This window comes from Geotrypetes seraphini, chromosome 12 (assembly GCF_902459505.1).
Source record: "Geotrypetes seraphini chromosome 12, aGeoSer1.1, whole genome shotgun sequence".
In the NCBI taxonomy this organism is placed as follows: Eukaryota; Metazoa; Chordata; class Amphibia; order Gymnophiona; family Dermophiidae; genus Geotrypetes; species Geotrypetes seraphini.
In genome coordinates this window covers 98,061,534-98,089,110 of record NC_047095.1, presented here as the reverse complement: position 1 = coordinate 98,089,110, position 27,577 = coordinate 98,061,534, and the positions used below count along the sequence as shown (strand labels likewise).

The window sequence follows — 27,577 nt, the reverse complement described above, 5'->3', positions numbered from 1 at the left end:
GCTGAGGATTGCAGCCGGCTGTAGTGAACCTCGCAAGCCGCTGCATAAGAGGGAACATGCTACCGAGGTGCAGAGCAGCCTGCATGGTTTGCTACAGCCTGCTGCGATCCTCAGCAGGGCTGTTTTGAAGAGGAGCAGCGGCGACGGCAACGATTGGTGAGTGAGGGCGGGAGGGGTGTACCCTGGGCAGGAGGGGTGTACCCTGCCTCCGTGTTCGAAAATGGAATTTGGCATGGAGGGACATAGCATCCTTTCAGGGAACACGCCATCCTAAGTGTGCATGCGCGCTTAGGATTTTATTATAGAGGATTTTTAGTGCTGGGAACTTATAAACATTAAATTGGGAACACTTAACACCTTCTGTTTAGGGAATGCTAACTTCATTGTTAAGTCCACATTATCCAGTTTGCATGTGCTCATCTTAATGTTCTAGCAAGATAACATTGGAATGTCCATTCCCTTCCCATGACCTTTGATTAGTACATGCTTATAGGCAAATTATCGCAAAAAGCTTTAATGCACTTTCTGATCAGTACTTTTTCCCATATTAAGTGTGCATAACATTTAATGCAGTTTAGTAAAAGGGCCCCTACATTTTTCTCAAATCCTTCTTACTGTTCCTTTCAGGTCTCAGAAGAATAATGTAAGATTTGGGAAGAAAGATGCAGCCCAGTATTCCACCACTGGAGGCCAGGATAGCAAATATCTCTACTGCCACCATGTACTTGCCCTTGGTGCTCAGGTACGTTGGGATGAAAGAAATCCAGACACTGCAGAACACCAACATACTGAAAGTGATGTACTTGGTCTCATTGAAACTGTCAGGTAGATTTCTTGCTAGGAAAGCTACAATGAAGCTGATACCAGTCAGAAATCCCAGGTAACCCAGAATACAGTAAAATGCAACTATTGACCCTTCATTACATTCAATTAGTATCATTCCAGTTCCTGATCTCATATTGAGATATGGGAATGGGGGAGCAATGAACAACCAGGCAAGACACAGAACAGTTTGAATAAGGGAACAGGAAAGGACAATAGAAATTGAGACCCTGGAACCCATCCATTTCTGGAGCTTGCTTCCTGGTTTTTTGGCTTGGAAAGCTGTGACCACAGTGATGGTTTTTGCCAGTATAGAGGAGAGTGTGATGGAGAAAGTGATACCAAAGGTAGGCTGTCTGAGAATGCAGTTTATTTCCTGTGGATGACCAATGAAGATCAAGGAACAGAGGAAGCAGAGCATGAGGGAGATGAGGAGAATATAACTAAGGTGTTGGTTGTTGGCTCTCACTATAGGAGTGTCTCGGTAATAAATAAATATTCCCAAGATGGCAGCAGTGACCAGAAATAAGAACATGCTGATAGAAGTTAAAGCAATCCCTAGAGGCTCTTCAAAAGACAGGAAATTTATCACTTTTGGAATGCAGGCATCTCTTTTCTGATTGGACCATTGATCATCTGGGCATGTTGTACAGGTGTCCATATCTGAAAAAAATATTATTATCTCATTATCTTACAGAATTCATGAGGACTGTTTATTAAATTGCATTCAAAGAGCATGAGCACTATAACCAGCCCTTCAGTAAGTGCTTGAAGCAAGAATTAGGACTGGAGGTTCTGGCCCTTCATCAGGGAGTTATGAGTCAATGATATTAAGAGGGACAAATGCACCAAACCTCATTGGGATTGTGGGAAGGGTGGGCAGGGTAGTGGCATGGAAGTCCAGAATCTCTTCAGGGGTGGGATGGTGGTTGGGGATGAGCCAGAGACAAGTCAGGTTTTAAGGATATCCACAATGAATATGTATGAGTATGTATGAGATGGATTTGCATGCACTGCCTCCTTGAGATGCAAATCTATCTCATGCATATTTATTGTGGATATCCTGAAAACCTGACCAGGTTCTGGCTCTCGAGGACCGGAATTGCCTACCCCTGATCTAGATATAGGAATAACTAGTGAGATAATTAAATTTGCTGATGACACAAAGTTGTTCAAAGTTGTTAATCACAAGAGGATTGTGAAAAATTACAAAAGGACATTGTGAGACTGTGAGACAGGACGTTAAAAATAGCAAATGACATTTAATGTGAGCACGTGGGAAAAAAGAACCCGATGTTCACATACAAAATGGGGGGAACACCACTAGGGGTCAGTAACCTGGAGAGAGACCTGGGAGTGATGGTAGACGCAACACTGAAGGCATCGGCGCAATGCGCCACGGCCTCAAGGAAAGCAAACAGAATGTTAGGTATCATTAAGAAGGGTATTACGACCAGGACGAAGGAAGTCATCATGCCGCTGTATCGTGCAATGGTACGGCCGCATCTGGAGTACTGTGTCCAGTACTGGTCACCGTATCTCAAGAAAGACATGGCGGTACTTGAGGGAGTACAAAGAAGAGCAACTAAACTGATAAAGGGAATGGAAAATCTCCCATACACCGAAAGATTAAAGCAGTTGGGACTTTTCTCCCTGGAGAAGCGAAGACTTAGAGGAGACATGATAGAAACCTTCAAGATCCTGAAGGGCATAGAAAAAGTAGACAGGGACAGATTTTTCAAATTAAGGGGCACCACAAGTACAAGGGGGCACTCGGAGAAATTGAAAGGGGACAGGTTTAGAACAAACGCTAGGAAGTTCTTTTTCACTCATAGGGTGGTGGATACATGGAACGCGCTTCCAGAGGCTGTTGTAGACAAGAAAACATTAAATGGTTTCAAAAAAGGTTTGGATAGATTCCTAGAAGAAAAAGGGATTGAGGGGTATAGATAGGTATAGACCATTGCTCAGGCAATGGGCCTAATGGGCCGCCGCGGGAGCGGACCGCTGGGCAGGATGGACCTATGGTCTGCCTCAGCGGAGGCAACTTCTTATGTTCTTATGTTCTTAAGTGCAAATTGATGCATGTGGGAAAAAAAGAACCTAAACTATAGCTATATGATGCAAGGATCCATGTTAGGAGTTTCCTCCTAAGAAAAGGATCTAGGTGACATTGTTGAGGATATGTTGAAACCCTTAGTTCAGTGTGCGGCGGCAGCTATAAAAAGCAAACAGAATTTAAGTAAACAATCCCAAATTTTCTTAAAATTTCTCAAACTGCCACTCTTAGCATATATTTTCTCATATTTACTATACATATGCCACCAAAGGTTATAATCTAATTTTGAAAAATCTTTCCAGTTACATAATATCATTTTAACGGTTATCATTATTACATTTTTCAATAATTGTGCTTTATAAGTATCTAACTCAGACTTTAGTCCAAACTTCCCAAAATAATTATTTGATAGGTTAAAGGTTCTGATAAAGGGAGCAAAATAGAAATAGTAGACCAAACTTTACTCCAATAAGTAGCCACATACTGTGTGTTATTATATTGTATTTATAAGTTTTCAATAAAATATTCTATGAAAAAAGGATATAGGGCTTGATGGACCTTCGGTCTGTCCCAGATTGGCATCTCTTATGTTCTTAAGCATTTTCCTTGTGAAGGGCAGAACCTGGGCAGACTACAAGGGTTGTACCCTTACTGCATGTTAATTTTTGAACCTAACTTTCCTCACTTTTGTAAACATAAGTTTTACAGCAATGGGATAAAATCTTTAGATTATAAGCCCTCTTGGGACAGGGTAAATTTCATTTCATGTTTTCATTTTATTAAAAATGTATAAACCATCTAATTCCAAAGCAGTATAGAATTCCTTTTTAAAAAAAATTCTTTAAGTTTTCAAAGCTAACAAAAAGTGCAAAACAATATACATACATATATTAATAATCATAATAAGCACTTATAATCAATCAGTAATAATACAGAAAGAATTAAAAAAAATCCTCTCCCTTCCAGTGTTTTCAATCAGGGAATAAAACCAAAAAGAGATATCCCCCACCCTCCCCTGTAGGTGTGTGCTAAAACAACAGAAATAAAAGATAAAAGACAACTATAACGAAGTCACAAAAGTCGTCAATGGACCCCAAACTAATTTGAATAACTTATTATGCCCCAGCATGTCAGCTATCATCTTCTCATACTTATAACATAAGCATAAATTCACCCACCAAAAAGTAAACTAAGGCGATCCCAATTTTTCCAATTGTGAGTAACCATATGCATGGCTATCCCGGTCATAATAAGAAAAAGCCGACTTTTATATCTGCCAATGGGGGTTTAAGATGCAATATCATCCCACATATGACTACATCATATGTCAATGGAATTGATGACTCCAGTATGGTATTAATCTGTCCCCATATTGACCTCCAAAAGTTGAATATCAAAGGACAATAGAACAACAAATGATCCAGTGTTCCTATGTCTAGATGACAGTGCCAGCATCTAATAGATTTAGAACTATCTAATTTTTGCAAATGAATTTTACAAAAAAGCTGTACATCTCATCCTCCAAGTCCAAATCCATGGCCATTGAGAAGCAGAAATCTGCAGAAATCAGACTAGTTTTTGGTTTTTTGTTCAAATATTCCAATATTAATTTATACCACTGTCTGGAAGCATAGGCTTGGCAAGGTACCACTGTAGATTCAAAATTTTTAAATAAATAAAATATTTTCCCCATTTTGTAAAGAAAAAATAGTCCCATTCAGCCTGTGGAACAATCAATTACACTTTTTGGAGATCTACTTTCCTCCCTACTTTCAAGAGCAGGAACCGTAATAGATAACCAATATTTATTTGTATCTCTTGTGTTCTTTGATATCACCCACCAGTTTGGTTGGAGATCTCTCCCTCTGCACATGGAATACAGTCATAGCAGCAGATGGGTTTTCCTTCCTTGGTCAATTTTCTGTAACCAGGTCGGCAACTCGGAGTGCATCTGAACTGTGGAGGTATCTGAGGATTAAAATAAGAACATAAAAATTGCCATACTGGGACAGACCGAAAATCCATCAAGCTTAGTATTTCCAACAGTGGCCAACCCAAGTCCCAAATACCTAGTTAGATCTCAAGTAGTAAAACATATTTTATATTGCTTTTCCTAGATATAAACAGTGGATTTCCCCAATCCATCTCAATAATGGCCAATGGACTTTTCTTTTAGGAAATTAGCCAAACTGCTTTTAAACCCATTAAGCTAACTGATTCCACCACATTTTCCGACAATGAATTCCAGACTTTAATTACACATTGTGTGAAGAAATATTTTCTCCGGTTTGTTTTACATGTACTACTTAGTAGCTTCATCACATGCCCCCTAATCCTAGTATTTTTAGAAGGAGTTAGCAAGTGATTCACATCTACCCGTTCCACACTACTCAGCATTTTATAGACCTCTATCATATCACCCCTGAGCTATTTCTTCTCCAAGCTGAAGCCGTTACTCATAGGGAAGTCATCCCATCTCTTTTAACATTTCTGTCACCCTTCTCTGTACCTTTTCCTAATGCACTACATCTTTTTTGAGATACGGTGAGCAGAACTGCACGCAGTATTCAAATTGCTGCCATACCATAGAGCAATACAAGGGCATTATAACATTTACATCAATTTTCTATTCCTATCCTGATAATTCCCAACATTTTATTTACTTTCTTATCTGCCACTGCATGTGGAGCTGAAGGTTTGAGAAAACAGGTTATGTAACTTCATTTGGTACTGCTATGTGTTTCTCATAAAATGGAATTTTCTTTTTATTTATTTAATCAATATTTATATACCACACAATCCAAAGTTCTTGGAGGTTTACAATAGAACATACATATTAAAATTATAAATGAAAGTAGAAGCAAGGAAAATGTCCATTCTCAAAATAAATGTCCAAAAGGAGGATTTTTAAAATAATGGCCTGCCTCTACGCTCAGCTGTTTAAATGCCCAGACCACCACTATGTCTACATTTACAACAGAATAAAGAACCCCAAAAAAGCCCAAGTCCCAAACGCCCAAAACCAGACCTTTTAGGCAAAGAAGGAGCCAGTCCTTCACCTAAAAGCTGAATTCTGTAACCGGTCTCTGTCAAATAACACCGGTTACAGAATCCACACCCCACACCCTCCCAGCAATGATTGTGGCAGGAGAGAAGGCTCATCTCCCCTGCTGCGATCCACCCCCACCCCCGATTGGATCGGGCAGGAGGGAGCCCAAGCCCTCCAGCCCAAACAACCCCACCCTCCCCGACACGATCGGGGCAGGAGGGAGCCCAAGCCCTCCTGCCCTGGAAAACCCCCCTACCCCCTGACACCCACTAAGATACAGGCAGGAGGGATCCCAGGCACTCCTGCCCTCAATGCACCCCCCCCCGATCGCACCCCCTTAACCTCCACTCACCCCCTCTTAAGTCTGAGACCCCCCCCAACCTTCCGACCCCATCCCCAACACTCCCCCATACCTTAACAACGTTAGCCGGACAGATGGGTCCCAAGCCCGTCTGGCAGGCCCAATATCCTCAGAATGGCGGGCCTTAGGGCCTGATTGGCCCTGTTGCCTCAAGCCCCGCCCACATGTGGGGCCCTAAGCACCTGGGCCCAGTTGCCTTAGGCCCCTCCTGCTGACTAGGCAATCTTCCTAAACCTTTGGTTATACCTGCTGTACGGCTATGTCTAGGTCAGCCCACCTCCCGCCCCCCTCCTGCCCTTTCCCCACCTCTAAAAATGCCTTTTTTCGCTCTATGCATTTAGAGGAAGGGGAAAGGCGTACGCTGGTTTTAGATATGTCTAAAACCACCTCTGATTATGGGTGCTTGGACGATCAGGCTTTTTGATCGTCCAAGTACCCATTTAGGCCATTTTATAGATGTTTTATTGTTTTGATTATGAGCCCCTTAAGGTTCTTTTATTAAGGTGTGCTAAATGCTAAGGCGCCCATAGAATATAATGGATGCCTTAGCTTTTAGCATATGCTAAATCGATTAGTCCGCCTTAATAAAAGTATCCTTTAATCAGGCACTCTATGGAGGTTTACAATAGAACATACATATTAAAATTAGAATTGAACATGGGATTAAAGATTTAATCAGATACTCTATGCAATTTCCCTCACTTTCCCAGTGGGCCCACAATCTAGCTAAAGTACCTGCAAATGTTTCAAGCAAGGAAAATGTGAAGGGGATTATAGGCAGCCTGACTCAAGTTGGACAGGGCATGAAAAAGAATAAGGAACAGAAAAGAGGAAGCAAGAGTGTTAAAGAAGGAAACAGGGAAGGGGATGGAAAAAAAATGGCAATTCTCTAAAGTCCCCTCTGAGGCAGGGCCCTGAGGCAGGGCTGGAGAGCAGGCACGGTAGCATTTTCCCAGGCTGCCTCTGACTTCATCTTCCAGTGCAGGTCACAAATACCTGATCAGCGTTTCAGATATTTTCTTTGGACATCAGAAATAGGTCATTTTTAAATTTTCCTGGTCATGTGTAACAGCATATTTCATGCTTAGGAAGTCACTTGTAAAACTTCCTGAAATGTGTTGATTCTTATCAGCACATACACAAATTAGACCAGCCTCAGAGCAGGTGTGACAACTTTCTGGGAGACAATTTTATAAAGACTAATTAACCCCCCCTTTTACTAAACTGCGATAGTGATTATTAGCGCAGGGAGCCATGTTGTATGCTCCTCACTGCTCCCAAGGCTCATAGAGATCCTATGAGCATCGGTAGCAGCATGGGGAATTCAACATGGCTCCCTGCGCTAATAACCACCATCGTGGTTTAGTAAAAGGGGGAAAGTTCTTTAATAACATTTAGAGACCATCAATCCAAGGACAGCTCGTGGTAGGCTATAACTGAATATTCACAATACATCACATTAAAAACAAAAACATTGCAATGAAAATAAACTATTTAAAAAGACAGAACAGCCAACAGATTTCAAAATGCAGAAAGAACTACAAACAGCATCATGACTCTCTCGTATCCCATTTGCTTCCTGAAAAAGAACACCTTCAACTGTTCAAGTGGAAGAATGATCAACTGCAGGGCCGCCATCAGGGCAGTACTACCAGTCCTGCATTCAGGGGCCCAGAGCTGACACAGGGCCCGGGCTCCCCCAGGGACCTAGGCAGTGTTCTAAGGCAGGGGCGCCAGTAGCTCGCCAAGGCAAAGTGAGTCGATCACCCAGGACTCACTTTGTCTTGGCGATCTAATCTATTGGGCCGATCAGTCTTCCTCTCCCCAATGTCAATTCTGCAGTCGGAGAGGAAGTTCGGGACAGCCAATCGCTGCCTGGCTGGGCGGAACTTCCTCTCTGACGGCAGAATTGACGTCGGGGAGAGGAAGACTGATCGGCCCGAAGCAGGGAGAGCATGCGTCGGCGTCGGCTTTGGGGCCTGTTATCCATTGGTTGGTCCTGTTCCCCGATGGCAGCGGCAGTGGCAGTGGCTTGGGGAATGGCAGGGAGAAAGAAAGAAAGGGGGCAGGCAGGGAAACAGAAGGAAAGAAGAGAAACAGAAAAAAAGAAAGGGGGCATGAAGAGAGAAAGAAAATGTTGGGGGAGGGAATGAGGTGTGGAGGAGAGAAAGCATACAGGCTGATAGAAGGGAAGAAAGATTGGATGCACAGTCAGAAGAAGAAAGTGCAACCAGAAATCACCAGACAAGGTAGGAAAAATGATTTGATTTTAAATTTAGCAAAGTGGAGGCAGTATTACCACAGTTTTCAAAGGAATTTGCCCAAATAACTTAATAGTTAACTGGGTAAATTCCCAGAGATGAAAACTTCCCTTCACTTACTATGCACAGTTCTGAATTTATATCTGCTGTCTATATTTTACAATATGGTCCCCTTTTACTAAACCGCAATAGTGGTTTTTAGCGCAGGGAGCCTATGAGCGTCAAGAGCAGCGCTGGGCATTCAGCGCAGCTCCCTGCGCTAAAAACTGCTATTGTGATTTAATAAAAAGGATGGAGGGTATATTTATCTATTTTTGTATGGTTGTTACTGAGGTGACAATGCATAGAGTCATCTGCCTTGACCTCTTTGAAAAAAACCCAGAATAGGAATGATAATTAACATTTTCTCAGCGTATAGTGTGCTTTGTGTTTTTTAATTTTATTGTTGGTAGATCATTTTGACTTGGCCATTTTAAAGTACTCGCAAGCCCAAAAAGTTTGGGCACCCCTGAGCTAGAGCGTTGAAGCTGTGTATTTCTATTTTATATCCTCTTTTACAAAATTGTGGAGCGTTTTTTAGCACCAGCCGTGGTGGTAGCAGCTCTGATGCTCAGAATTCTATGAGCATCAGAGCTCTTACCACCGTGGCTAAAATCCACACTACAGTTTTGTAAAAAAGTGAGGGGTTAGTTTGTGATGACATATTCCATACTAGGCGAAGGTGTTTTCTGTGTTCTGTGTGTTCGAAAGACATGGTTTTCTGTTAGGATTGATGGTGTAGGATTGATCTGTGCTGGTCTGGCTTGTTTAGTTTTACAATGGGTGTATTGATGTACTGTTCACTGCAATATGTAAGATGCTGCCTTTTCCTAGGTACTCATGTGTGACGTGTGGTTTGTTACTAAAAATCATGTTTTTCTTACAGATGGGGGGTGCCAAAAAATAATGGGCCCCGGATGTTAAATATGCTACATACGCCACTGTATGTAAAGATACCAGAAAGCTGGTGTAGCAAAAACTTTAAGTAAATTGTTGTTCTTCTAAGTTTTGAGTATTTAACCCTCCCACAATCTCACGGGCACTCGTTTCAAGTTTATTGAGATTTTGATTTAAACGCAATATCAAATATTTTCAATGCGTATAACAAAAATAAATTTTGGGAAATAAATAAAACCATTTGAACAATAAACATACAAACATACCCATAGATGATTAAAATTACATAAGGAGTACAAGGATAAACTACATTTGTTTAAAAATGCGTTCTCCACGCCTGCTCATAAATTTGTTGACTGGAAGGATCCAGCAATGTGGCCAGATGCCATTCAGGACAAAGACAGAGAAAGAATTGTAAAGATCTTGACGGACGTTCTTTTTATGAATATCTCCTCTATGCCAAATCACCCAATGGACGTGAGAAGATTTTAAGGGACTGGCTTAGGTGGAGCATTATTCAGCCCATGGAAGAAGGGGGGGTGTCGGGGGGGGGGGGAGGGGTGTGTGGGGGGGCCCAATAGGATTGCTCAGTAAGGGGCCCAGAATTTTCTGATGGCGGCCCTGACCTACTGCTTTGAGCAGCTGTCTCAGCACCATGAGGTTGTGAGTTCAATTCCTAAAGCAGCTCCTTGTGACTCTAGGCAAGTAGTTTAACGCTTCATTGCAACAGATACAAAATAAGTACCTGTCTGAAATATATAACCATACAGAAAAAGCAGTATATCAAATCCCATGTGTTTTTATTCCAAATGAGCAGGAAGTGTGTTCCAAATAAGCAGGTAGATGTGCCGGTAACTCCTAATTAGTGCCAATTAACCCCAATAATAGTGTCTGTCTAATTTATTTATTATTAATTCAGTTTTCTATTAGAGAATGACACGGGAACTGTTTACCACGGGTCACCGCAGTAAATCCGCAGGAATGGAAACATTTACAACCAGTTTACCACAGGAATGGGGACAAGACCTTTCACCGCACCACGGGAATGGGGACAAGACCTTTTAGCGCCTAATAGGAGCGGTGAAAAGTCTTACTCCTGTGGTATAAAAAATTGCGCCCGTGTCAGAGTCAGCATTTTCTCCCCAGCTCCTCTTGCGCCTATTTTACCTTCAGGAGCCAGCCATGCCACGATGAAGACAGAAGGATCCTAAAACCAAAGCCTGAGACCAATTTGATTTGAAGAATAAATTACCAGACAACAAAAAGAAAAAAATAAATTTATTTTATATTTTGTGATTAGAATATTTCAGATTTGAAGCGCAGCCCTTATGTGCCCTGTATAATAAGTATCTGCAGGTGAGGGCACATTTCAGGACAATCTAGCCCATGTGGTTATCTTACTGAAATCTGGCAAAGACCATGAACTGGTGAGCTTGTACAGGCCCATCTCTCTATTAGATCAGGATATTAAGCTGTTGGCGACTACTTTGGTGCGCAGGTTGAACTCTATTTTGCCCTGCCTTATTCACCCAGATCAGGTGGGTTTTGTACCGGGCTGCTATGCATCCATGAACCTGATGAAAGTGTTGGGCGCAATTTGGGACCATGTGGGGAGAGAGGGGGAACAATCGGCAATTGCAGGCTTAGATATGGAGAAGGCATTCGACAGCATCTCCTGAGAATATCTTTTCTGGACACTAGAGCGGTATGGGTTAAGAACATAAGAACATAAGAACATAAGCAGTGCCACTGCTGGGTCAGACCACAGGTCCATCCCGCCCAGCAGTCCATCCCCCTGTCTGAATCACCCCTTGGTTTCAGTACCCTATGATCCCTTTGTCCCTCAGGAATCCGTCCAATCCCTGTTTGAATCCCTGTACTGTATTCTGCCTGATCACTTCCTCCGGGAGCGCATTCCATGTGTTCACGACCCTTTGGGTGAAGAAAAACTTCCTTGCATTTGTCTTGAACCTATCCCCCTTCAGTTTCTCCGAGTGCCCCCTCGTACCTGTTGTCCCTCTCAGTCTGAAGAACCTGTCCCTATCCACCCTCTCTATGCCTCTCAGGATCTTGAAGGTCTCTATCATATCTCCCCTGAGCCTCCTTTTTTCCAGAGAGAAGAGACCCAGCTTATCCAGCCTCTCGGCGTATGGGCAATTTTCCAGCCCTCTTACAAGCTTCGTTGCTCTCCTTTGGACTCTCTCAAGTACCGCCATGTCCTTCTTGAGGTGTAGCGACCAATACTGAACGCAGTATTCCAGGTGCGGGCACACCATCGCCCGATATAGTGGCATGATGACTTCCCGCGTCCTGGTTGTGATACCCTTCTTTATGATGCCCAGCATCCTGTTGGCTTTTTTCGACGCTGCTGCGCACTGTGCGGATGGCTTCATTGATGCATCCACTAGCACACCCAAGTCTCTCTCAAGTCCGCTGTCTCCCAGCAGTGCCCCCCCCATTTTGTAGTTGAACAACGGGTTCTTGTTTCCTATATGCATGGCCTTGCATTTCTCAACGTTAAAGCGCATTTGCCATTTGTTTGCCCAGTCTTCCAGCTTGTCCAGGTCCCTTTGCAGGTCCTCACATTCCTCCCTGGTCCTAACCCTGCCGCAGAGTTTGGTATCGTCCGCAAATTTTATAACTTCGCATTTTGCCTCCGTTTCCAGGTCGTTGATAAATATGTTGAAAAGCAATGGCCCCAGCACCGATCCCTGCGGCACACCGCTCGTGACTCCCCGCCAGTCAGAATATTGGCCCTTCACTCCGACCCTCTGCAGTCTACCCGACAGCCAGTGCGTGATCCATCTGTGTACATCCCCGCCCACCCCGTGGTTCCACAGCTTCTTAAGCAGCCTTTCATGTGGCACCTTGTCAAAAGCCTTTTGAAAATCGAGGTAAATGATGTCTATGGGTTCCCCTTTGTCCACCTGACTGCTTATTCCTTCAAAGAAGTACAGTAGGTTCGTAAGGCACGACCTTCCCTTACAGAATCCGTGCTGGCTTGTTCGCAGTAAGTCATTTTTCTCGATGTGTTCGCAAATGTTGTCCTTGATCATCGCTTCCACCATCTTCCCTATAACTGAAGTCAGGCTCACTGGCCTGTAGTTCCCGGGGTCACCCCTCGATCCCTTCTTAAAGATAGGTGTGACATTTGCCAGTTTCCAGTCCTCCGGCACCTCTCCTGTTCTCAGGGATAGGTTGCAAACATGCTGGATTGTGCCTGCTATTTCCTGTTTTAGTTCCTTTAGAACCCTTGGGTGGATCCCGTCCGGTCCCGGCGATTTGCCACTTTTTAGCCTGTCTATCTGTTTGAGGACATCCTCCTGACTTACCTCTATATGCTCCAATTTTTCAGCCTGTTCCCCACTCATGAGCTCCTCTGAGTCCGGTATATTGGATGTGTCTTCGCACGTGAAGACCGACGAGAAGAACGGGTTCAACCTCTCAGCTACCTCTTTGTCCTCCTTAATCACTCCTTTCCTATCCCCATCATCCAATGGCCCCACCTCCTCTCTCGCTGGTCGCTTCCCCTTTACGTAACTGAAGAATGCCTTGAAGTTTTTTGCCTCCCTGGCCAGCCCCTCCTCGTATTCCCTTTTTGCTTTTCTAACCTCTCGGTGGCATTCCTTTTGGCAATTCCTGTGCTCCTGGTGATTTTCCTCCGTTGGGTCCTTTTTCCATCTCCGGAAGGACACTTTCTTGTCACTTATTGCCCTCTTTACTTCAGTTGTCATCCAAACCGGTTTTTTTGACCGCTTGTTCTTACAGCCTTTCCTGAAACTGGGGATGTACAGGTTTTGTGCTTCCTGCAGGGTGTCCCTGAATAGGGTCCAGGCGCTTCCTACAGTCTCCATCCTAAAGCTGTTCTTGAGCTTCCTCCCCACCATTTCCCTCATAGCAACATAGTTCCCTTTCCTGAAGTTGAGTGCAGTCGTTGCAGTCCTTCTCTCTATGGGTGTCCCCCTTTCTAATGTGAATCTGATTGTGTTGTGATCACTGTTGCCTAGTGGTCCTCCCACTTCTACCCCTCTTGCAGGCCCCTCTAATCCATTAAGGATGAGGTCAAGAGTAGTTCTCCCTCGCGTTGGTTCCTTGACTAGTTGTTCCATGAAGCAGTCCCTCACAGCTTCTACGAATTCTGTTTCCCTGGCGCAGTTGGAGTGACCCGTACTCCAGTCTATTCCCGGGTAGTTGAAGTCCCCCATCACTGTTACAATTCCAGTACTGCATTCCTGCTTCAGTTCCGCTTCCAAGTCGTGTCCGACTGCATCCGGCGTACCAGGTGGACGATAATACAGCCCCAGTTTTATGTCTGCACCTTTGGTTCCTGGCAATTTGACCCATAGCGACCCCAGCCCCTCTGCTTTTGTCGCCGTATCCATCCTGACCGAGTAGATAGAGTCCTTTATGTATAGTGCTATGCCTCCCCCCTTCTTGTGGGTCCTGTCCCTCCTGTATAGCTTGTACCCTGGCAGCACCACATCCCATTGATTGTCCTCTGTCCACCAAGTTTCCGTAATTCCAATTACATCCAGGTCCTCCCCTTGGGCCCTGACTTCCAGTTCACCCATCTTGGCCCTGAGGCTTCTTGCATTCGTGTATAAGCACTGTAGGTCCCGGCGTTTGTCCCCCACCTCTGCTTTTACCTGGGCCGCCTTCCCTCGAGTTTCGGGCTGTTCACCCGTTAACTGTGCCTCTGCTTTACCCTCATCCTTTACCCTCGCAAATTTCTGCCTCCTCGTGTCCCCTCCACCCCCCTTCCTCGCTTTTCCTTGGAAATTTCCTGCCCTTCCTACCCCCAGGATCCTTCCTGGCCAGGGTGAGGGCTTTGTATGATGTGCCACAGGAATGCCTGCTAATCAATGGGGGTCTAACTGCCTGCTTTGGTCTTCAGCAGGGTACTCGGCAGGGTACTCGGCAGGGATGCCCTTTGTCCCCTCTGCTCTTTCATTTGGCCATAGAGCCTTTAGCTATTAAAATTAGATGGTGTGACCAAGTTTGGGGGGTGAGAGTGGGGGGGTCGAGAGTGCAAGATCAGCTTATTCACGGATGATATTCTATTGTATCTGGATCAGGCTCTCATCCATTTGGATAGGGCACTCGCAGTGGTGAAAACCTTTGGGACGCTATCTGGCCTTCAAGTTAATTGTACTAAGTCTGAACTCTTGTTGTTGTCCAGGGGACTGCTGGAACCGTGGCATGCGTTATTGGCTATTCCACCTATGGTTAAGCCTATGAGATACCTGGGTATCTTCTTGAGCATGCAACCTTCTACTCTATATGCTGCTAATGTCCTGCAGCCCTTGGAGGATATTGGCCGGCTGTGTCAGGCGTAGCAGGATCTTCCTTTGGGACTGATGAGTAGGGTGGCCCTAGTCAAAATGGTAATGCTTCCTAAACTGTTATACCCTTTACAGATGATACCGGTCTGGCTGCGTCGCAGAGAGGAACTCAAGTTTAAATCACTTATCTCCAAGTTTATTTCTAGAGCTCCTCGAATCAGCATGGCGAAACTGATGCTGGATAAGTCAGTAGGAGGTCTGAATGTCCTGGACCTTCGCCTTTACAATGTGGCCGCTCTAATGCAATGGATACATGAAGGGCACATGGGGTGCAAAGGTTATTTTCCTCCAGGTTGGGTTGAGGGTTGGAGTTCTCCATTTCTGTTTATGAATTTGCTCCATTCTCAATCGGACCCTTCTCACCGGCATAGAGACCAACTGTAATTTTTGTGGCCACTGCGGAAAGCTTGGCGCTGGTGGAGGCATAGACAGGGGCTCAGTACAGGGGCTCTTTGTTTCCAGCTGGGATGGGGGAGCTCAGTATTTCAGGGGTGGGCATCTTGGGGATATAGTACCATAGCACAATTGGTAGACATCATACCCGCTTCTTTTCCATCTTTTTCCCAGGTGCAGCAGCAGTGGGGCATCTCCAATCGTCTTTTGTTCTCGTATTTTAAGCTTTGACACTACTGGGATGCGGAATGCAAACGTTCCCCTGGGGCGTGACACTTGGGGGCTTGACACTCAATTTTTAAACACCCCGGCTTCTCTGAACAAGCTTTCACATTGGTATAAAATCTTAAAGCTTTCAGTCCCAACTGGCGGGATCTCTAAAGTGCGAGAGGACTGGCAGAGCGAATTGGGAGTGCCTATTGCAGAGCATCAGTTTCAAGAGTGTTTTGTTACTCTGGTAATGACGCTTTGGTCGCGTCAGATTGGCTAAAGCCAGATAGGGGTGGTAGCCTTGATAAAACCCTTTAAAGTTATATGGGTGAAACATGTTGGTGATTCTACCCCCATATGAAGTACCACCACACAGCTAAGTACTTTTAGTACATATTTATTCTAATAAGTTAAAGCAAAAGAAAAATGAAAATTTAAGGGGACAATCCGATGATGATTTAGAGCTTAAAGCCAAGCACTGTGAAAGATATGTAGTGCCTGGTGGCCCTGTTGAGGATCCTCGTGAAGATAGATGTTTAACATATTAAGGTTATATGAGATGCAATATGAATATGTGATTACCTCCACTATTCTAAAAGTTTAATTTCACTGTTAATAAACATATATTAAAAAATAAAAAATTCAGATTTGAAATATGTATCCTGCTAGAGCTGTTATTAGACATAATTGGGGACCACAAAGTCAAGGCTGTGCTTCTTTAGCTTTCAGCTGGCCTAGGGCTCTCTCTCTGACCAGGGGGCAGTTGTCCTAGTTGCACTCCCCTAAAATTATTCTTGCCATGTGTGACTAAAGTATTCTGTTAGCTTGATTTTTCTATGAAGCATTCTGTAGTAATTTGGTTTGTTCAGTTTTCACAATAGTGAAGGGGATATTTGTGAAAGGGAGGGGAGATGGGTTTTGTTGATCCTTGCTCTGTTTTATTTGTGTTTATAAAATGACAATTGTCAGAGGAGAAGCTTCCGCCCACACACAAGCGACTGCAGGGCAGCACAGGCAGGCTTCGCCGGCATCAGTTTCTTTTCTAAAGTGCCGCAAAGGTAAGGGGGAGGGAGGGAGGGAGATAGATTTGGCCGGTGAGAGGGAAGGGGCCGCATGTGCATTCGGTGACCATGCACCTTCCCTCCCTTAAGTTTCTTTATGCCACAAAGATAAGGGAGAGGAAGGGAGATTCTCGGGCTGCTGAAGGGCGGTGAGATGGCGAGAGGGAAGGGTGGATGCTGTGGGGATGGGGCGGTGAAGGGGATGGCGGGGTCGGGCCGTTGAAGGGAATGGTTGTCCGGTGATGGGGCAGTGATGGGGATAGATTTTTTTCCCCGTGCCATTCTCTATTTTCTATATTGTTCTCCCAGGGAAGTTCAGAATGGTTTACATGAATTAATTAGTTTATACACACATCTGAGATCAGCACCCCAATTTAAATGACCTATGCAGAATGTGTAGGCTGCCATAAAACAAGGATCAGTTATAAAATATGAAACTATCCCCCTCTTTTACAAAGGTGCGATAAGCGTTTCAGCACACATTAACTGATTTAGTGCACGCTAAATGCTAATGCATCCATAGCATTAGCATTTAGCGTGCACTAAATTGGCTACCGTACCTTAGTAAAAGGACCCGTCTGCCTTGATCAGACAGGCTGAAAATGTTTCTTCATGGAAAGTTATCTAATTATCACTGCCTATCTGTGCATTCTAAGAATCCCTGAGGGCATATTTATGCTATAGAAAAATAATCAGGAAATTTGAATTTTTAGTTTTGCCCATAAAGCCAAAATGCACCATTCTTTTGATCATTTTATGACAAGTTTCATGATGCCTGTTTGGATCAGCATCTCTGATCACTTAAATCTGACCTGAGTAAAAGAACTCTCCCAGATGATGGCCTTCTCATCAATGGTGAAATCCTGCCCTGGGGGAGCGTGGGGGTTATAATGTCCAACAACTTTATATTTCCATGTCCCATCAGGAAGAAAGATTACATTCATTATATTATATCCAATGGCGAGATCTCCATTTTCATCCATGTACATTTCTTCCTCCAGACCATTCTTAAAGTGGAGGTTCCTCAGATATTGATGGAGCTAAGGAGTGAGGAGTACATTTTCAGTAATGCCAAATTAAACAGGTAGTTTCAGGCTTTCATAAACCTTTTCTTTATAACTATAAGGAGAACTAATTTCAAATTCATTTCTGGAGGTACAAACTGTCCACCCCCTTAAACTGACAGATGGACATAACCTTGAAGGAACAGTCATATAAACTACTCAGTCCATTGCAGAAATTCAGTGTATCAAATTCAGGAAATAATATAACAAGTCAGTGGGTGGGGAGAAGGAAAGCACAAGAGAAGAAATACCCTATCTCCCAAATTCCTATAGATTTGCCATTGAAGACAGAATAATGAATTGAAAGGATAATGTATGAGTAAAAACCACGCCATGGCACTCATATTTAAAACAGATAAATGACTGGAAAGTGGCACCAAATGGCAGATAGATATTTTTTTTGCAAAACTATCGAAAGTCATGATTTTTGAACCTCAGACCTAGGTTGTCTTATTCTAGTTTGTTTCAATGGGCTGGAGAGGGCTTTGATTGCAACTTCAGTGGTTGCAATGTGAGGACAGCCCCTCACAGATTTCTATGGTCTATGTCCCAGAAATAAAAAAAAGAAAAAAGATGAGGATCAAATATTTTATATCACACTCATTGTTGGTTTAATTGTGAATTTATTTATTTAGGCTGCTGATTAACCGTTCCCCTTAACTGTATCCATGACATCCTGGAGAGATCTGGGAAATTACACTTCGGTGCCGGGAAAAATGGTAGAAACGATTATGCAAAATAAAATTGTGGAACACAGACAAACATGATTTAATGAGACAGAGTCAGCATGGGTTCAGCAGAGGGAGATCTTCCTCACAAATTTGCTTAACTTCTTTGAAGGTGTGAATAAACATGTGGATAAAGGCAAGCCGGTTGATATAGCGTATCTAGATTTTCAGAAAGCTTTTGATAAAGTTCCTCATGAGAAGCTCCTGAGAAAATTGCCACCTGTCATGGGATAGGTGGAAAAGTTCAATTGAGGATAAGGTATTGGTTATCGGATAGAAAACAGAGTAGGATTAAATAGTCATTTTTCTCAATGGAAGAGAATAAACAGTGGAGTGCCACAGGGATCTGAGCAGGAGAGAGCAGGAGAAAAGTGATGCATGTCGGTAACAAAAATCTCATGCACGAATACAGGATGTCCTGTGTCAAACCTGTAGCCAGCTTTGTCCCTGTAATGGATAAAAGCAGAGCATGTTCCCTGGTCAGGAGAGCTGACCAGGTTAAAAGTAAGGATAGGGAATTGGCTGACTACCCCTCAGACAGTGAGGTAGAGCAGGAAAGAATATCCTGCGGAGAGTGCCATATCATAATAAGTATACCAGAAAGCCTGATAGGACTTTTACTGAGAAGTGGAGTCCCAGTCCTGCAAGGTATGCACATTATCAGCCTAGGAGAAACCAGAGTTATTTCCCTAGGGATTTCCTGCCCAACCCCCCTGCTTCTAGGAGAGAGGGGTGGGGCTATGACACATGTAAAAGCAGAGCCCTGAATCACATAGGGGAGAGCAGGAATGGAGGGGAAGCTGAGTTACCAAGGCAAAGGCACGACCAGCAGCAGTGCAAACAGGCAGATGAGGAGAAGTCTCCCTCCTCAACCCCACAGTAGTGAGGACATGGAGATGGCAGAGGACTTCCCAAGCTTGAGCCCATCTGCTGGAAAAGAGGAGGCAATGGACACTGCTGAAGTGTGTCCAGAAGCTGACTATAACCCAGAGGGAATGAAGGTTAGTCCATAAGCTGAAGGGAAGCCGAGTATCTGTCTCACTAAGCTGCGTTTGAGTTCTGGCTCTCTGCAACCAGAGCCCAGGTGTCACTGATTAGGGAGAGAAGGAAAACCTCTCCATTTCACTCTGGGACTGCCTGGAGGTTGTAGTTTGCTAAAGGGACTGTATCTATGATAGTGTGAAGCCTCTGTGTTAAAGCTTTTGTAAAGTTACCTGCTTATCTAATATCCTGCTGTGCTCCGTTGGCTGGGAATCTCAGCTGATGCTAATGAGCCTAGGAGTCTGCTCTGAAAACTATACATGTTACCCAGCTAGGTTAGCTGAAAAGCCTGGAACTTTATTTCTAAAGTTTGCCACTTCATTTATCTGCTTTGTGATGCAGTATGCTTTCATTGTTTGGAAGTTTATTTTCATGGCATTTCTGTTTATTTCAACCCTGGTGAAGAGGACTACCTTTAAAGCAGAGAAAGTCCAGGGAACTGCAATTGTATGCCATACTTGAACTTTAAGCCATTCTGACAATTCTGACAGCTATATGATATTTTTGTTTTATGCTTAATTTTTGCATTCCATGAGAGTGGCTGAAAGTATTCAGACCCTCTGTTCAATAAGTATGTGAATTTGAAGAAACCTGAATCGTGTCTCCTTTTTGGCAAAGTATCTCAGTATGGCCTGGCAGACTAGGCAGGTGCCTAGGTCTGTTGTACCTGAAAAGCCTTCCTCTTTCCTGAGGAAGCCACGTCGACAGGTCAGGTTTCGGCATAGCTAAGCCACCTGCCAGTCAGAGCAGGGGATAGCTGTGTGACAGACTGGGGCAGTACTTGGAGAGACCTCCCTGGAAAGGGACTTGAAGTTCTGATCGACAAGTCGATGAAGCCATCCATGCAATGTGCGGCGGAGGCAAAAAGGGTAAACAGAATGTTAGGAATGATAAAGAAGGGGATCATGAACAGATCAGAGAAGGTTATCATGCTGCTGTACTGGGCCATGGTGTGCCCTCACCTGGAGTACTGCATCCAGCACTGGTCACCGTACATGAAGAAGGACACGGTACTACTCAAAAGGGTTCAGAGAAGAACGACTAAGATGGTTAAGGGGTTGGAGGAGCTGCCGTACAGCGAAAGATTAGAGAAACTGGGCCTCTTCTCTCTTGAACAGAGGAGATTGAGAGGGGACATGATCGAAACATTCAAGGTACTGAAGGGGATAGACTTAGTAGATAAGGACAGGTTGTTCACCCTCTCCAAGGTAGGGAGAACGAGAGGGCACTCTCTAAAGTTGAAAGGGGATAGATTCCATACAAACGTAAGGAAGTTCTTCTTCACCCAGAGAGTGGTAGAAAGCTGGAATGCTCTTCTGGAGGCTGTTGGGGAAAACACCCTCCAGGGATTCAAGACAAAGTTAGACAAGTTCCTGCTGAACATGAACGTGCGTTGGTAGGGATAGTCTTGGTTATGGTGCTGGTCTTTGACCAGAGGGCTGCCACGTAAGCGGACTGCTGGGCATGATGGACCACTGGTCTGACTCAGCAGTGGCAATTCTTATGTTCTTATGTACTGGGACCAGTGCTATTTAATTTATTTATAAATTATCTGGAAATTGGATCGACGAATGAGGTGATTAAATTTACAGATGACACTAAACTGTTCAAAGTTGTTAAAACACATGGTATAATTGCAGGCGGATCTTAGTAAATTGGAAGACTGGGCGTCCAAATGGCAGATTAAATTTAATGTGGACAAATGCAAAGTGATGTACATTGGGAAGAATAACCTGAATCACAGGTACCGAATGCTAGGGTCCACCTTGGGGGTTAGCGCCCAAGAAAAGGATCTGGGTATCATTGTAGACAATATGATGAAACCTTCCACCCAATGTGTGGCAGAGGCCAAAAACTCAAAACAGGATGCTGAGAATTATTAAAAAAGGGATGGTTAACAAGACTAATAACATCATAATGCCCCTGTATCACTCCATGGTGTGACCTCATTTGGAGTACTGCGTTCACTTCTGGTCTCCTTATCTTAAGAAAGATATAGTGGTGCTAGAAAAGGTTCAAAGAAGATGGTAAAGGGGATGGAACTCCTCTTGTATGAAGAAAGACTAAAATGGTTAGGGCTCTTCAGTTTGGAAAAGAGGCAACTGAGGGGAAATATGATTGAAGTCTACAAAATCCTGAGTAGAATAGAATGGGTAGAAGTGGATCGATTTTTCACTCTGTCAAAAATTACAAAGACTAAGGGACACTCAATGAAGTTACAGGGAAATATTTTTAAAACCAATAGGAGGAAATGTTTTTTCACTCAGAGAATAGTTAAGCTCTGGAACGTGTTGCCAGAGGATATGGTAAGAGCGGATAGTATAGCTGGTTTTAAGAAAGGTTTGGACAAGTTCCTGGAGTAAAAGTCCATAGTCTGTTATTGAGAAAGCCACAGGGGAAGCCACTGCTTGCCCTGTATTGGTAGCATGGTACACCTTGGGTTTTGTCCAGGTACTAGTGACCTGGATTGGCCACTGTGAGAATGGGCTACTGGGCTTGATGGACCATTGGTCTGACCCAGTAAGACTATTTTTATATTCTTATGTCTGTCCAGAGAAGAGCGACTAAAATGGTTAAGGGGCTGGAGGAGTTACCATACAGTAAGAGATTAGAGAAACTGGGCCTCTTCTCCCTTGAAAAGGGGAGACTGAGAGGGGACATGATCGAAACATTCAAGATAATGAAGGGAATAGAATTTGCAGATAAAGACAGATTGTTCATCTTCTCCAAGGTAGGGAGAACGAGAGGGCACTCTCTAAAGTTAAAAGGGGATAGATTCCGTACAAACGTAAGGAAGTTCTTCTTCACCCAGAGAGTGATAGAAAACTGGAACTCTCTTCCGGAGACTGTTATAGGGGAAAACACCCTCCAGGGATTCAAGACAAAGTTAGAAAAGTTCCTGCTGAACCAGAACGTGCACAGGTAAGGATAGACTTAGTTAGGCTACTGGACTTTGACTTAAGAGCCGCTCCGTGAGCAGACTGCTGGGCACAATGGACCATTGGTCTGACCCAGCAGCGGCAATTCTTATGTTCTTAGATGGTAAGCTCTTTTGAATGTTTTCTTACTCTTTTTGACTCTGTGCAGCGCTTTGTGCATCTGGTAGTGCTATAGAAATAATTAGTAGTATTACTGATATACCACTTATATCTAAGTGGTGTACATTCAGATACTCAAGTATTTTTTCCTGTCTGTCCTGGCAAGCTTATACTCCATCTAATGTACCTGGAGCAATGGGGGGATTAAGTGTCTTTCCCAGGGTCACAAGGAGGAGCATGGGATTTGAACTCACAACCTCAGTGTGCTACGGCTATAGCGCTAACCTCTGTGCCACACATTCCTCATATGAATTTGACTGTTGGGCAGAATGGATGGACTATTCTGAATTTTTTTTTACTGCTGTCATCTACTATGTTACTATCAGAGACATAATTAAAAACCTTAGCCATCCAAAAACCAACATAAATTGGCTCTAACTAGTCAAAATATCTATGTGGGCATTCACAAAACTGATTTCCTGGACATCTATAGAACATCTTACCCACTGTGCATCCAGATTAAAAATGGGCATGTAGGAAGGCATGCTATGGGTGAGGGATGGGCAGGCTTTCGGCGGGTTTAGACTTTGATGTCCTGCACTAATAATCAAACCTTTCCCAGCAGAACCGAGACAGAACTTAGACTTTTCAACTATACCTGTTTGAGAAGTACCCAAATTGACCAATGTACTCAAACTTAGGGATTCATTAATGAATGGTCACTAACCCCTTCCCAGCTTCCAAACATGTAAATAAAACAGTACATACTTGTCTCTAGAACAGCAACATTCGGTATGGGAAAGCCTAGTAAAGCATTACACAGGTGTCTTAAGTAGCAAAGTGAGTGGGCTAGTGAACCACAGGGGAGGAAGAGTCAGGCCCATAAACCACTTTAACTAGTACATTTGTGGTGAAAAGTATGAGACCACCAAAACCCACCACATCCCTACTATACTGCCATATAGGTGCCACCTGCAGCCATAAGGGCTGGTAGACAAATCTCTCTCATGCATATTCATTAGGGATATCTTGAAAACCTGACTGGCTGGGGGGTCCTCAGGACAGGGTTGAGAACCACTGATCTAGATCATTATATTATTCTTTCTAACTATTTGGTCATTTAGCGTCTTCTTTTAATTTTTTGTAAACCACATAGAACTTTATGGTCCTGAGGTATATAAACTGTTTATTATTATTATTATGAAAATCTTTAGTTATGCAGATGACATAATGATTATTATTTCTATTCTGGTGAATATTAATACCTCTCTAAATATAATTCAAGAGATTATGTCCGTCATGAATAATTGGATGAGAGGCTATAAATTAAAGCTCAACTCGGACAAAACTAGGTCTTTCTATGCTTCCTCTTCAAAACAGATGACAGATAGAGAATTAGCACTTGGTGGAATTAAATACCCTATTGGTTCAGAAATGAAAATCCTGGGAGTATATTTAGACAGAAATCTATCTATGAAAGCCTTTACTTCAGCATTGGTCAAAAAGTGTTTCTTTATTTTGTGTAAATTGTGTACTATTAAATCTTATTTCAAACCTAAGGCATTCAGGACTCTCATCCAGTCTTAGTACCTTGGACTACTGCAACTCAGTTCATATTGCCGGGCATCGTATAAATATACTGAGAATACAAAGAACAGAATGTAGCAGTACGTCTTATTCAGTTCAAGGTTATACTCATAAGAAGTTTCAACTGCGCCTGCTTGCTTAACAGGCAGCTAGTTGGATCAGGGTGTTATGCTCTCTATTTACAAGGTCTCACTCTTATATACAATTCAGAAAATTATTAAAATCAACTCTAAGATTTTTGGAGAACTAAAAGGGTCACTGATTAGTTTGTAGATCACTGGGTTTGTCTAGTTTTCTTATTTTTGTAAATTGAGAGGTTTATTAGAGGGTTATGGTGATATACATATGTGGCACCTTTTATGTGAAGTTTATAGCAGTGCCCTCTAAGATGCCTCACTACTCTACTGGAATGTGTGAGTGGTCTAGATTTGGATGTTTTCATCTTGGCCGTTTTTGTGGTCAAAAATGGAATATAAATTTGGATGTCTTGGTGACTTACACTTCCAAGTACACAATTAAAAAAAATTGGACATCTAGCTTTCAAAATGACCTTTTTTGTACTTCTAACTTTTGACATTTTGCTGGAAACATCCAAAGTTGGACATAGACACCCTATTGAAAATGAATGTTGAAAATGAATGTTATGCTTCCTGTTAGCTTGATTTATTGCATAAACAAGATTGATATTGCGGTGTTTGGACTTTTTTTTGGTTTGCTTAGTGTCAGGAACCACAGCAAACTTTAGGCATGGCCATTTATACCAATTGAAATGTGTTGCAAATACAGTCTCCTAAATTAAGCAGGGATCCCACCTTATTCTAAAACTACAAGGAATGCCCCTGATCTACCCATAATTCTCCCTTTTCCACGCCCCCTTTTTGGAGTCACGTGTAAAACTGAGACATGGATTCTGCACCTAAATTTATGAATGGGGATTTTAATTAATGCCTATTAGTACCAATATTTGCTTGTTTGAGGAGGATACATTCCATGATTTTCTCAGGTGTGCAGGGGATCTCAGATCATGTGGCCATCTTATGTATGCTCCAGATCAACCCTTCTACCCCAATGGGGTTTAAAATTATTTAAGCACTGAATATCCTTGGATAGCACCACATGAGGGATTTAAATGGCTCCTGGTCATTTAAATTACTTTGAATATTGGTGTTTGGTTGATCATGATTGCTGAATGTATTTATCAAAATCATGGGGGGTGGGAAGAGGGTGTTTAAGGGTAAAGGGTCACCCTTGCTAGTCCTGTGAAAGCTTCCCTCTCACTCTGTGCCAAAGTATGCCACTCTTTTTCTTTTGAATAAAAACTTCCTCTAACAAATATTAATGTTACCTTCCATGGCAAATAATTGAAAACTTCCTTATTTTTTGTAGTCCATGTGGTGCCATTTCCTGAACAAGACATGATCATGTTATGTAGTGCATGTGCCACAGCATACACAGCATTGTACACACTGTAACTGCTCTCAAAGTATGGGCTGAGACAGTGAGTGACGGCATTGGTCTTATCCGTAGAGTTGCAGTCTCTTTTGATATTCTTTGGGCATCTGATGTCACATAGGTTCTCCCACCAAACTTTAGCATACAAATCACTTGCCATCCAGATAGGTTTCATCTCACGGATAAATTTTAAAAATTTTGGCATAACTTTCTTATGTGGTGTGAATATAAAGGAGTTGTTTATCATATTATGGAGTACTAGAAATTCTGAGACTAATTGTATCACAGCTATGGTAATAAAAACCTTTCTAGTTCTTGACAGAAGGTAAAGAAACACTGCATTCTTTAGTGGAAGTGCTAAGTTTTTATCAATGTAGAGAATGTTCACAGTAGATGATTCATTAATTGCTCTATCAATTTTCTCTAATTGTGAATCTGGGATTCTATGGAGGCGAGGAATGGTTTCATGGAATGCAATGCAGCCTCCATTCTGTTCAATCCCTTCTCTCAGGGTCTGGACAGCTCTCACACTGCTTTCAGCATCGGTTGAAAAGATACTGACCCATTTCCAGCCAAAATACTTTAGTAGCTTGCTTATCCCATCACAGAGATGCAACTCATTGGGGACAGTCCGGTAAAAATAAGGATACTGAAGAGGGTCACTCATATAAAGGTTCTGTGAGATGTAACTGACCTGTCATGAAAATATAAAATAATGAATACATCATCCTTTCTTGTCATGCTGAGAGATCAGTTTATATCACACAGGTCATAGGATCTAACTATACATAGGGCTCCTTTCACTAAGGTGCGCTAGCGTTTTTAGCGCACGCAGCAGATTAGTGCACGCTAACCCCAAGCTACGCAGCTAGAACTAATGCTAGTTCAATGCTGGCGTTAGTGTCTAGAACTTGCAGCATTGTAGTGCGCGCTACTCCGTGTGTTAATGCCCTAACGCAGTTTAGTAAAAGGAGCCCATAGTTTGCAGGAGAGTGCTTGTGTCTGGACTCCTGTTAGGCTCACCTTTATAATTAATCTCCATGAGGGCCATTTTATAAAGGAACGTATACTGTTCCAGACTTTGCATGTTCACCCTTTAGGGAATTTTAGTCATTTACACATAGATAGCCTCACGTTAGGCCAATCCTCTTCCTCCCACCCTCCCTCACAAATCCAAGGACACTCCTGAGGGTGGTAAATAAACTTATTTAACACTCCCTCAGGAGTGTTCCTGAATTCACAGAGATGACAAGTATGAACTCTTTGGGATGTGAGAGTTTTCAGATAGTACACCCAAGGTATAAATCTAGGATGATTTAACTGTAGTATTGCTTTGTAAGTGAATCAAGACAGAATTAAATGATATTGGCTTTTCTTTGGAGCCTCTGGAAGAATATACACAAAGTGAGGAACAGTCTGAGTAAATTTTGGGGGCTGAAAATTGACTTCCACCCTGTAGTTAAACAGTAGAGGGGCATAATAAAAAAAAAAAGGTCTAAGTCCCCTTTTGGCCTAAAGCCTTAAACGTTGAAAGTAGAAGCAGGGAAAGGAGGTTTTTTTTTATAATGGCCTGTCTCTATGTTCAGCTGTTTAAACACCCAGACCACCACTACATCTACACTAACACCATATAATAAACCTTAAAAAAGCCTAACTCCCAAACGCCCAAAACATGAGCTTTTAGGCGAAGGAAAAGCCAGTCCTTTGCCTAAAAGCTGGATTCTGTAACCGGTGTCTGTCAAAACAACACCGGTTACAGAATCCTCCCTACAATGATCTGGGCAGGAGGGAGCCCAAGCCCTCCTGCCCTGTGGCACCCCTGAACTCCTGACACGATCGGGGCAGGAGGGAGCTCAAGCCCTCCTGCCCCGTGGCACCCCAAACCCCTGACATAATCGGGGCAGGAGGGAGCTCAAGCCCTTCTGCCCTGCTGAAAACCCACCTGCCCGACACGATCAGGGCAGGAAGGAGCCCAAGCCCTCCTGCCCTACCAAAATCCCCTACCCCCCACCCTCCACTAAAATATGGGCAGGAGGGATCCCAGGCCCTCCTTCCTTTGATGCAACCCCCCCATGACTGCCCCCCCCCCGAACCCCTGATCGGCCTCCCATCCCATCCCCGTACCTGAAAATCGTTGGTCAGATGGACGGGTGCCAAGCCCATCTGTCCAACA

The 27,577-nt window shown here is 43.3% G+C and overlaps 1 protein-coding gene across 1 annotated transcript; it reads right to left on the bottom strand.

Moving 5' to 3' along the window:
• Positions 1-589: 589 nt before the first annotated feature.
• LOC117346152 (vomeronasal type-2 receptor 26-like) lies at positions 590-17,477 on the bottom strand. Its single transcript, XM_033915553.1, has 3 exons — positions 17,307-17,477; positions 4,723-4,849; positions 590-1,485 (listed from the first exon to the last, which is right to left on the bottom strand). The coding sequence occupies exons 1-3, from the start codon at positions 17,475-17,477 to the stop codon at positions 590-592; spliced, it is 1,194 nt and encodes a 397-aa protein (XP_033771444.1).
• Positions 17,478-27,577: the final 10,100 nt, after the last annotated feature.

Bases quoted from the DNA above. Each gene is read 5' to 3' on its own strand.
- LOC117346152 (XM_033915553.1), bottom strand. From the start codon at position 17,477: ATGGATGAAAATGGAGATCTCGCCATTGGATATAATATAATGAATGTA. The intron at 4,850-17,306 runs GTCAGATTTAAG...TTTAATCCTCAG, and splicing joins GGGAGAGTTCTTTTACTCAG to ATACCTCCACAGTTCAGATG. The intron at 1,486-4,722 runs GTGGGTGATATC...TATTTTTTTCAG, and splicing joins AGAGATCTCCAACCAAACTG to ATATGGACACCTGTACAACA.